The sequence below is a fragment of the Somniosus microcephalus genome, chromosome 19 (genome assembly GCF_052327205.1).
Source record: "Somniosus microcephalus isolate GS21.2 chromosome 19, FLI_Smic_1.0, whole genome shotgun sequence".
NCBI lineage: Eukaryota > Metazoa > Chordata > Chondrichthyes > Squaliformes > Somniosidae > Somniosus > Somniosus microcephalus.
In genome coordinates, this window is record NC_141005.1 from 46,770,097 (window position 1) to 46,782,614 (window position 12,518).

Sequence of the window (12,518 nt, forward strand, 5' to 3'; positions counted from 1 at the left end):
TTGGTATATAAAAATTACCAATGTAAAGAGATAAATTCTCAAACTATGAAACTTACGTTTAATGCAGAGGCAGTGTTTTCCCCCTCGGTGAGGGATTCAAATGTTGATTGTCCTCAGTTCTTGGTTGAAGCAGTCGTGCAAGAGTACTATATGCAATTTCTCACGCTTCGCTGATATCAAAGCAGTGGTAATGAATGCTGAGAACTATTTAAATTTATCATTTGTAAAGCAGTCACTTATAAAAGCCTAGACGATTTACAAGGGCCATGCTGGGTTTGTTTAACTTTAAAATTGCACACACAGAGCAAAATAACCGCTCCTAATCACTTTGCTAGGGCAGTTTTTTAAAAATTGATTTTTTAAAATTAGAATTACGGTCTTACTCGCCATTTCGATAAAAAAAAACAGTCGGCAATGTCTTTCCTTTTGTAACACATGCCATCCCCAAATACTTTATCTGTAGAATGATCCCCAGTATTCTGTAATCTGGAGACTATTATACAATGTGCATTGGGTTTATTGATTTATAATCATTTACCCACTGTATTGTAATGATAATTACTAAATAAACCGGCTTCAAAAATAGGGCTGATTGGCATTTTACATCAATTACAAATCATGTTTTGGTCTCATTATTCATAAGACTTACAACATACGGATTCCGAAAAACATAAAGCGTTATGTCGGCGTTGTTGAAAGGTATGCAAGGGTACAGCAATATGCACGGCATAAAGATCGAACTAAACATAAATTAAATTGTTCCATTAGGATAAAGAACTAAGGCATCACAACATATTAAACCGTTCCTGGAGATGCAACGAGTTGCTCAGCCACGCGTTTGTTTGTTATTAATAGGGACAGTGAGGCAACGGTTTTATTTTAATAATGTATACCTTTTATTTTGATCTTCGTTTACTTAGCTACAATTCGGGAATATTGAGTGTACTCCGTATATTTGCTATTAATTCTGGATGGCGAGTAACCGGCGATGTTCTTTTAAGGCTGAAATGGGGCGCCAGATTACTTCTCAAATGTACAAATAGTTAATACCGGAATTTTGTTACACGGCATCTTTGCTCTTTTGTGCAAACGAAATAAAAGTCTTTCACAAACAATATTGCCTGGGCCAGGAAAAGTTGGAACCCAGTTCACCTTCTCAAAAAATAATTTGGTAATGGTTTCACCGACCGAGGCTCAAAAAGATCTGAGTCTTTGCCTCACAAAATGCACATATATGTAGCACTCTGATCTTGCAGCTAACCTAACCCTTTTCAGACTTTTGTTCTTTTCTGAAACGTCACAGAAACGTGACCTCGGGTTCATTACACTGCAGATTTGAAACGACTTGGGGTTCCATGTCAAAATAATCACTTCCCACTACACATGAATTAACATGAATGAAAACGGAACCGTTTGTTGAACGTTGGGAACGTAAGCATAAAATTGTCTTTAGCTATGTTATGTAGATGATCCGTGGCTATAATGCATTGTTGTTTTATTGCATCTGTTAAATAAATGCTCATTCCAGTTTCAAAATAACTCATCTGTTCTTCCCTCCAGTCTCTGTCAGGAACTATAAGAAACGACGAGAACATTTTGAAACTATTGCGACGCCTTATGCTTTCAAAATAACACTTACTTTTATAAGGAGGTGGCTATCTGTTGGGCACTGCCACCCAATCAAATACGCAAATAGAAAGATAACCTGCAGTTATTTGCAAGTATAACATGTCTCAAAAATGTAATCCAAAGTTTAGTTTAAATTATAATATAAATATATATTTGGCACGATATGTGATTTGCCCAATGTGGGTTATTGTTTCCACTCGGCATTACCTTCTCTACATACAGTTGCCTAATCCACCATAAATCGATGGATTGTAATACACAACCTATGCATAATGAGAACTAACTCGTGCCATTTTGTACACTCGCGTGAATACTTTGTTTTGAATCGTAATTAAACAGCCTGATCCATGCTCGTTTGAACATGCACAGTGGCGAGTATGGCATCGGGAAATGAGGTCCGCGTTCTACGCCTGGTAAATGTAAATTGCATGTATTTGATCGGTAATCAGGTGTAACATGCTGTTACCAAGATCAAGTCAGCCAGCCATTGGTGAGAACCCTGAATATTTGTCCGCATTGAATCAAATAAAAACGGCTGTAACTAACATATAACACGGGAATTAAATATTACATATACTGCATATTACTGACCCAAAGAAACATTTTTATTACAGACACGTCAATTCTAAACATATATGTTTTGTTCCATGCTACTGTCACGTCGTAGTGCCAAAGCTAACAAAATGTATGCAACTGAAGTACTGTACTATAATCAAAAGTTGTAGTCTTGGATAGTAGTTTATAATTGGGGATTTCAAAAGTTTTCTCTCGCTGTCCCCTTCCCCGTCCAAGAGTTAGGTCATTTCCAGTTACCGAAATTCAACTCAGGAAAGTGCAACAGATCAAGTTTCAGATGTTATATCAACACCCTAAATGCCTAAGCTGTTAATTACTTAATAACCCCACAGTGCCAATTTATACGCTACCCTAGATTTCTGATTTTTTAAATCAGAGTTCTTAAAGCACAGGCTATTCTCTTTAAGGCGCGGTGGAAAGATGGGTAAAATATGTAACTGTGAGTAAATACAACATGTTTAGTTTGTTATCCTGCAAAGGTGATAAAACCAAGACAGTAAATGAAATGACTAATTAAACAGCTTCATTCTGTTCCCATTAGCAGTTGCTTTGTCAGGCACTTGTCAGCCCACCCTTTTAACTGTGAACTTAAGTCTACAAAGTTAATCCACCCTGTATATCTTTCTAATTACCCTACAAGACAACAGGTAAGACGTTATGTATCGAAATCGCTGCTCTCTCCAAAAATGAACCATATATTTTAGTTCGTCACCGCACCCAAAAAAGCTATAATGCAACTCAACGACCCATAGATGTGTGATTTCCAGAAACGATTTTAGTTTGTAAAAAAAACGCAAACTTGCTGATTCTTATTTTTCAGATTGTTTTGATTTTATTTATCATGTAATACAACTAACACAATATATGAGAAGGAAAACATCTTAAATGTGCTTGTTGGAAAGTCGAGTGGACACAATCAAAAAACAATTCACTTTTCAGAAAAGTTTTACATGCGGAATTTTCTCCAAATGCATATTTAAATCAGTAGCCTACGACAAAACACACTCCACTAAATCGATTAACTCGCAATTTATAACGATTAGCACCAATCAGATAAAGTTGCCTTTACAAAGAAACCGACGGACAGATCCATCCCCAGGCTAGCAGCTAGACCTAGCGTTTACTGTACTTAGCTTCTGAATTCTGTATATCACCCCGCAAAGAGCATGGATTCTGATCTTTACACTTATGCAAAGAGACCTTTATCCCTTAATTGGCTTTTATTTGGGTATCTAGTCTCTGAATCTGTTTCTGGGGAAGATAAACGCTGCTCACAAAGGTGACCCGACCTAGAAGATGTTAACTTACCAAAAACAACGTCCTTTACTTAGACAAAAGAAAAATCTTCGTATCAGAAAGAGGGGAATAGAAGGAAATTGTTAAAATATTAGGCACCGAGTAAACCTAACACCCACAATGATAATGGGCTGTTTTCCTCTGTGCGGACACAACGTTGCATTCAATTTAGATATGTTATAAATTAGGCGTTTCTATGGTAGCATGTCTCTGATTGGGCGACATATCCCGTACGTGGCGGCAAACGTCACCAAATCTGAATAAGGATGCGCGAATTACAGCTTCGTACACAAAGATGATGGAGACAGCATGAGCGCCGAGAAAAGTCCCATCCACCCCAGATAGGATGAATTCGAGTTGATTGCTGAATGTGTAAGGATAGCTTCAAGAAGCAAGATGAGCTGCTAGCAGGCGCATCTGAAAGTAAAAGAGGATTATTTTTGCATTTTCCAGCTCCACCAAACTTCAGGGAGAAAAATCAGTCCTACCCATCGCGTGCAGCTTCGGCAGAAGGGGTAAAGTAGCAGCTGCGAACCTGACAAGAGGAACTTGAACGGAGCAACTGGATTTTTGAAGTGCAATCTGCAGTCACTTGAAGTTACGTTTTTTTTCCAAAGGAAAAGCGAGATTGTATCCCTGAAGCAAACCGCGATGGTGCACTGTGCTGGTTGTGAGAGGCCTATTTTAGACAGGTTTCTCCTAAACGTGCTGGACAGAGCTTGGCACATCAAGTGCGTCCAATGTTGTGAGTGCAAGTGCAACTTGACTGAAAAATGCTTTTCAAGAGAAGGGAAGCTTTACTGTAAAAACGATTTCTTCAGGTGAGTTAGATGAACTTCCATTCTCATTTTAAAGCGACAGGGGTTCTTTTTTTAAACATCAACCTACGTATCATTGTGTTTCTGTGTAGTTCATCTCAAAATATCAAACCCACCAGTCGGGTGAATACTGCTTGTCCACTGGATGTGCTTCGTCTTATTCGTACACAAAGAGCATCTATGGAGCTAAGTTTGAATAACTCTTAAAAAGATAAATAAAGACACATAATTAAATAATAACAACAGCATAAACCAAGAAAAACGCATTTTGATTTTGATCCAGTACAGGCCTACAAAGGGCTTAGATAGGGCCGTGTAACTTTAATGATGTATTCGGTGTTTCATTGTTTTTTCAAATACCACAATATGCAGGTATAGAACTATTTAGAGAAACACCCGTAACTGTTATTTCCAACCCACCTGCTGTCTAATGCGCTAACTGGATCTAATTGTTTCCGGGTCTACTCAATGTTCCGTGCACCTTCTAATGCACCCAGCCAACACGGAGGACGTTTAACCGGGGACTTCAGGTATACGGCAAGCTCCAGTGTGACCCATTCACAATCGCAATGGTGCATGTCGAAAGTTTAGAAACTTTTTAAAGGTTTTAGGGAGTACCAGGAAAAGAAAGCCCGGATCAAGTTGTAATTCAAATGCAAAGCGGTAGATTGGACGATGTTCTTATGTTTCAGTAAGTGATGGAGATAACGCAAACGTTTGTTATTTAAAAAAAAACTGCAAGTGCCTGGAAATAACACTTGCTTACTGGGCCTAAGCAACGTGCATTTAAATAGGAAGAATGGGACTTGGCTCTTTCTGACTCCTTCCAAATGCAAAACTACTCACCAATTTGAGGATTCTTTTGAGGTGTCTAATGTAACAACACTTAAAGGTATTTAATGATTCTGTTAAGCTGCAGGTGAACCAATTACACCTCGCGGATAAGACAAAGATGACTTATGATCTCTAATTCTTTTACTAAATCAACGTCATTGTCGCCAAAATCGGCCTGTACGGCAGCTGTGGCATTGAGTGTACGGAAATAATCACGGGGATAGTGTCGGGCGATGCATGACTTTTGGTGCTCTAGTCTCAGAGCAATAGAGGTCGGAGGCTGTTGGCCTCTCTCACCTCCTGTCTCGGAATCCCCTACATTTTTCCGGCCCAGAGCCGGTCACCCTAAAATAATAATAATAACTGGAAAAAATCTTTCACCCAAGTTAAGCATTAGGGGAATATGTTCACAAGTATCTTCTAATATCCCTTACTTTTCTCAGTGAGTATATATGTAGTGCGTGCTTCTGTGTATGTGAAGCGCTTTTATGAAATCTAATAATGCATTCACCCCTAAAGGGCAACAGTTATTTTGATATTCCAACTTTATATTGTAATTGTGTCACTTTAAACTATTTCAAGATCTACTCTCACTTATGGCTTGCTATTGTGTTTCCATTCCAATTAATTATAATGAGTATAAAAATCTATTCAGAATTCAAAAGGAGTTTTTTCGTTCTTCAAAAAAAGACAGAAAGATACTTTCACAACAAGCATTAAACAGTGAGGTGCAAGTGAAGACAATTTAAATGTAAATGCGAGCCCTCTTCAAGTCTCCTTGAAACCCATTTTATTCATAACAGGAGGAATAAACTGGCGCGTTGCTGAAGATACTCTGGTCGCTTCCGATAAGCAAAACAGTTCTGTCAGATTCCGAGAACTGTTTATAATTATTAAGTCCTCGTGACCGTCCTAATTGCACAATTTTCTCAATGAGATGGTAAAGGCTTATTTAATTATGGAGGTGGTTTATATTTACATGGCGCCCATTTCTGTTTACAGGCGGTTTGGTACAAAATGTGCGGGATGTTGTCAAGGTATCTCTCCCAGTGACCTCGTAAGAAAAGCCAGAAATAAAGTGTTTCACTTAAACTGCTTTACTTGTATGGTTTGTAACAAACAACTGTCCACTGGAGAGGAACTATATATCATTGATGAAAACAAATTTGTGTGCAAAGAAGACTATTTGAACACCAGCAGTTTAAAAGATACCAACTTAAATTCAGGTAAGGCCCGACGCTGGTACTTGTATTAAAACCTATTGTTAATGCTTGTAGAGGGCGGGAGTTGTTTTTTTTTGTCTTTCTCCCTTATGGGGTGTCACTAATTCAAAACGCCTTTAAAACATCCCCCCCCCCCCCCCCCCCCCGCCTCTGGCTCCTCATTTCCAGCCTGTGTGATGGGAAGCTTTCTACAATCTTCATCGCCTCTTTGCTCTGACTGCAAAAATCTCATTTACTTTGACCACATGCCGCGCGTTTGATCTCTAAAACTGTATTTACAAGAAGATTTTGAGATAATTTATTACATTGGGGTATCCACCATCGGAAATACCTCTCAGGGTTTCCACTTGGATTTGATGTGGTTTAAAGTCAAATACGCGACCATTTTACAAATACAGCATATTGTAAGCAAATGCTGTTTTCATGGATTTTTTAAAAATCCGTGTGAAATTGCAACTGCATTATCTGAAAATACATGAATATATAATTTCGTTAAAAATGAAAGAAAGTTTTAAAAGCTTTTGAATGTGAAACTAGAAAATGAAAACATTAAACACGTGTTTCGGGGAAGCGTAACTATACACATTCTATTGGAGGAATGTTCAAAATTGTGCTAATGACTTGGATTATTACTTTGTAATTTTTGTAAAGTCATCTCCCTTCTTTCGTAATACTTGCCGAGTTTATTTATATAGTTTGTTCTTTGCCTGCTTTACCAATAGCAGCTTTCATCGAAGCCTGCTTCTGACAAGTTAATAAAAGCCGTTTATGTCTTTCAGTATCTTCGTGTACAGATCGGAGTTTATCGCCTGATATCCAGGATCAGAATATAGACGATACAAAGGAAACGGACAATTCCACCTCGTCAGACAAAGAGACGCAGAATAATGAGAACGAGGAGCAGAGCACGGGCACCAAGCGGAGAGGACCCCGAACCACGATTAAAGCCAAGCAGCTAGAAACATTAAAAGCCGCCTTCGCCGCTACCCCGAAGCCCACCCGACACATACGGGAACAACTTGCTCAGGAAACAGGCCTCAACATGCGGGTTATTCAGGTACCACCACGTCGTTGCTTTTTCGGCCCAGAGCCACTTCATCTGTATACCGTGACCATCACTCCTAACTTTATTTATTGGATCCTTTTTAAAAAAACAAAAACCCGATTTCTTGGAAATGAATGAAGTTATTTTGCAAATATGACCTTTATTTGTTCGTTCAAATATTTTCATTACTTGTTTAAATAAAGGTGCAAATATTTCGAATCAATATATTTTGTTGCAAATGTGATTTTTACAGGAGGGTCACTTAATCCACAGAGTACTTGTCTTTCATTTTGTCCCAGGAGGTTTATCAAGAATTCACATTAAACTTTGACTATACAAAGGACAGTTCAGTACTGCACGGGCACCAGTGAGAGAGTGCGGGCACTCTCTGAACACATTGCCATTATGTTCAATGCCCGGGCTACTTTCGTGCACGTGCATAATCAATCTGATGCTTTGTCTTTACCCATAACATTTACAGTTAATGCTTCTTAAAATCCTTCGTGACGCGATCGATTTCCTCCTAACGTGAATCTTTCAGGCGCGTCAGAATGATGTTATTACCATCACATTGTTAACTTTTTTTCAGTTTAAAAAAAAGAATTGAACTTTTTTTAGGGTTTGGCGTTTAACGTTAAATTGTTGTTTGCAGCATCATTTTCTTCGCACAAAGGAGAGGTATTGCTTTAATCAACAGACACAGAGTTAAAGTGATTCCTATGAACTGGCTTGCCCTACAATTCATTGCGCACATAGGTAGGTGTTAGTAAATGAACTTGCTATATTTCCCATTAAAGAACGGGCCATTGTTTTGGCAGGTCTGGTTTCAGAACAGAAGATCTAAAGAGAGGAGGATGAAGCAGTTGAGTGCTCTGGGTGCGCGGCGGCACGCTTTCTTTCGAAGTCCCAGGCGCATGCGTCCTCTGGGAGGGCGCCTGGACGAATCGGAAATGATGGGCTCTGCTCCCTACAATTACTATGGAGGTACTTTCACAATACTCAACTTCCAAAAGAGTTTGGCTGCTTTTAAAGCGGCAGTGTATGGACGGGGTCTTTTATATTCCCGGTACTATAATATCACTGTTTTCCTCTCACTTCTCGTTTATGTCATTGGGATGGCAGAGAAGGATGCGAAATGTGTAATCTTTCGGCGTTAAATCAGCCACTATATACCGCTCTTTTTTTTGCACTCAGAGCTTAAATCATAAAGCACATTAGACAGGTCCCTTTGTAATTCGGCTGCAAAGGAGGCTCCTGCTTTACATCTATTCTTTTATCAGGTGATTCACATTTCGGAATATAGGGTTGTCTCCTGTCTCGGGATTTTATTTCGCGCGTTCAACCGCACTAATTCGGAAAAGGCAACATCGTTTTAACGCTTTTGTTACAAAATGTAATCGTTTTCGAGTTTTAAAATAATCCAGATACATCACTTAGGGAAAGGACAGTTCGGATATGCGTTTGTCATTTTGCATTGCGTGAATCAATTGTTTGTGTAATGACCAGCTCCCTTCACAAGAAAGCATTTTTTAAATCCCCTACAATTATCTCGATGGAACGCTTATCCAATGCGTTCACTTTTGCGAATTGTCACGACTACTCCAAATATAAGCCAAGAGTCCATTTGATAACCGCCTAGTTTACGTTCTACACGTTCGTACGATCCGAGTGGGCTAAGGTGCTCGGTTGCTATGACTTTCTCACTCGTTTTGTGGCATCTGCACGGGTATTGAGTGAATGATCGCAGCCTGTTGAGCTCTTTAATCCCCCCCTGTAAGAGATTCCGCTCCGGCGCTGGCCAAGTTGCGCCCGATAAAGCAATGCATTGTGATGAAGCTGTCTTTTTGAAGAGAAGCCTAGCCCATTCAGCGTGCACTTTCTCTTGTGTTTCCGCGAACAAAGCTACAGCTGCAGTCTTTTGTCGGATATTCACCCAGGATTTGTTCCAATTACCTCGAACTCTTCGAGCATATGGAGGGTCACTTGCAGAGCGCCGCGACTCTGCTCTTCGCCGTTTGCTGCAGCCTTCTGCTTCCAAATTTAAACCAGCACCTCCACTAAAGTAACGCATTTCACATTTTTTGGCGAAGTAAATATAATAATTTTATTCTAAATATATCTTCCTTAAGCACCCACGATAAGAAGTTCCCAAATTTACCTTAGCGCTGTAAAGTACAATACTATTAATATGAGTTAAATCTTGACTGCAGTAGCGCTAAGAGGTTCCAATGCTGTGCTCAATCGTCTAACATAGCTGTACTTTATCAATCCAAATTGAATACCAGTATAGTGAATTATATATTACAATTCGTCTCCTATTTCTGAATGGTATAAGTGTTAAGAATGCTTTAGTTAGGATGTATTACGTATGTTAATGTGAAATCTCATATTACTGCACGCAATACCTAATACCCAATAGTAGGTATAGATATAAATGGCTTTTTTTAGTTACATTTAGTTAGCAGGAACATTATTGACACTTCTATAAAGTACAAACCCTTATTAGGAGCAGGCACTATTATTTGTATTACTTTGGTTATAAATTAGCTGCAATTTTGTGGAATACCAAAAAGAACAACACAGAACCAGCATCAACAGGTTTCAATATTAATTTTTCTGTTCCATTCATTGAACGCGTTTATATACATTTGGAATGTATACTTTACGCGTTCACGTACAAACATTAGATTTTATAGGTATATAGATAGATAGTGATCTCACATTTTACTGAGGACTCACACTTTGCTTAAATTAATGGAGTTTTTATTGCAGGCATAATGGAATGAGTCATATAACCAGGAAGTATTCCATTGACTGCTGGCGTTTAAGTTCCCGTCTTTTGGCGTTTACCAATAATAGCAATTGCTCCTTCTAAAATTATGCATACAAATACTGTTTGTTATTTACTCCAGTGTTTCTTTAACCGGCCTTAAGAACCAAAGTTTAATATGTAACGGGGAAGTCAATTGATTTACGTTACGATAAGGTCACTCCCATTGGTAAACAGTAATAATTATCAAGTGATGAACAGTAAATCACAAATCATGTTGGCTCTGACTGTGTGGGGATAGGGGATGGAAAGCGAAGAGTAACATTCTAACCTTGGTCGTCATGCTCAGCTGATTATAAAATCCGAAAGATACAAATATTGCCTTTTTTTCAATGAATACTATAGCGTGTCATCCACGAATTGTTTGTGTACTGGGCGTCACATGGGTGACCCTGGATTTTATATGTTGGCCAAAAATGAATGTTGGAAATGAAAGCCGGTATCAAAGTCCTGCTATCAAAAAAAGTCAACGCCATCTGCCCGCGCTGCACTTGTTAGTGATAGCATGAACATCACACTCCTGAGTGTGCACTTAGTAAGACTTACTTGTCGTTATGATGAAGGAGGAGCAACAAGTCCTCACTACACAACTAAATCACCCATTTTAATTTAACTTCTGGTAATATTTTAAGCCGAATTTACTTTTTTCTTTCAAAACATTTTAATAGGTAATTATATTACATTTCTGTGCATTATATTCTTTTTGATCTAAAAGTTACATGATTGGTGGCGTGCTAAGGAATTCTCCTGGAATATAAGCTGAAATTGTTCCTTTCTTTGTCTGAAGAATCCGACAGAAATTATTATGCTGCATGAATTAAATTGGAATTTAATTGCAAAGGTAGACACTTTTCTCTTCTTTTTTATCCTATGTAGATTATCAAGGAGACTACTACGGCCCAACTGCAAATTATGACTTTTTCCCGCACGGTCCACCGTCCTCTCAAGCACATTCGCCGGCAGATTCCGGCTATATGCAGTCCTCAGGACCTGGAGGAACCTCACTCGGAGTACTTGAACCTCCCCTTTCCGGCCACCATCCTCCCACTATCGGTGGCAGCGAAAACCAAAGGTATACGGACATGATTTCCCACCCTGACACCCCGAGCCCTGAGCCAGGCATGACCGGACCGCTGCACCCGATCCCGGGCGAAGTGTTTAGCGGGGGACCCAGCCCGCCCTTCTCGATGTCCAGCAACAGTGGCTACAGCGGCCCGCTTTCACATCCAAGTCAGGAGATGAACGAGACTGCGGTCTGGTAAGGCGGATCAAACCCACAGTGAATCCACGCGGCTCGCCTACCCAACCAATGGTAATGATCACAGCACTCTGGCATTAGGCTACTGAACTCTAACCTCTTTGAAACACTTTCTTAAAGCCCTCACGGCCGTAACCTGGGACACACCCTCCACCCCACCCTCTCCCACACCCAAAGAGGCGGAGATGATGTGACCGATTGCCAAGACAGCAACACCGCCTGGTGCAAGTGACCTCAGAGCAGGGGGGGAGGAAGTTGGTGTTGCGCATGCGTAATTGGTGCCGCAAAGATGGCGGCACGTCCGGTATGCGCAGTGAACTCTGGGAGAGAAACTGCCTGCTCGAAACCTGGAGCTGACACTGCCCCGCTTGGCAGTGAGTTTGAAGAAGGCACTGGATATTAATAGAGTTACTGGTTCTGTTGTTAATGTGAATAAAGGTCGTTTTAGTTTCCACCCACCCCACCCTCATCTGACAATCCATGTTTCCATGAGTCATAGAAAAAGAATCTGGCATCGATGATGACAATCACTTTTAGTGCTTTGAATAGTTAGTTCCCATCCCACAACCTTGGAGACCCCTGCGTGACACCTTTTTAAATTTCTTTAATTAACTGTAAAATTGTCACCATTGATGTTAAAAAGTAAAACTTGAATAAATATCCTTTTTTTACAAACAGCGATTAGAAAGCTTTATTTCGGGAGTCCTATTATTATGAAAATGATTATGAAAAGTGTGTTCGGGTGATGGGATTTATTATAGATGTGCGCTCATCCACAAAGGGAAAAACTCAAAATACCTCAGTGCAACTTTGGTTCATTATTACACTGCCAGGACTGATAATAGGTTGAAAGATCGTGACTCTTCCTGTCGTAATATGCCATCCAACTGACCTGATGCATAAAGCTAGAAATTAAATACAAATAGATTTGAAGCAATAATCTCGCCTTGCTCAGACATACGGCTTGAACCATGTACACAAAATTGCTGGATACTTCAGTGGACATGGA

The 12,518-nt window shown here is 39.7% G+C and overlaps 1 protein-coding gene across 1 annotated transcript; it reads left to right on the plus strand.

Annotated features, from left to right (window-relative positions):
* Window positions 1-3,869: 3,869 nt before the first annotated feature.
* On the plus strand, window positions 3,870-12,180 carry lhx5 (LIM homeobox 5). The gene is made up of 5 exons (XM_085962141.1): window positions 3,870-4,322; window positions 6,156-6,379; window positions 7,156-7,433; window positions 8,240-8,405; window positions 11,128-12,180. The coding sequence occupies exons 1-5, from the start codon at window positions 4,153-4,155 to the stop codon at window positions 11,511-11,513; spliced, it is 1,224 nt and encodes a 407-aa protein (XP_085818267.1). The 5' UTR covers window positions 3,870-4,152; the 3' UTR covers window positions 11,514-12,180.
* Window positions 12,181-12,518: the final 338 nt, after the last annotated feature.

Bases quoted from the DNA above. Each gene is read 5' to 3' on its own strand.
- lhx5 (XM_085962141.1), top strand. From the start codon at position 4,153: ATGGTGCACTGTGCTGGTTGTGAGAGGCCTATTTTAGACAGGTTTCTC. The intron at 4,323-6,155 runs GTGAGTTAGATG...TTCTGTTTACAG, and splicing joins TGTAAAAACGATTTCTTCAG to GCGGTTTGGTACAAAATGTG. The intron at 6,380-7,155 runs GTAAGGCCCGAC...TATGTCTTTCAG, and splicing joins AGATACCAACTTAAATTCAG to TATCTTCGTGTACAGATCGG.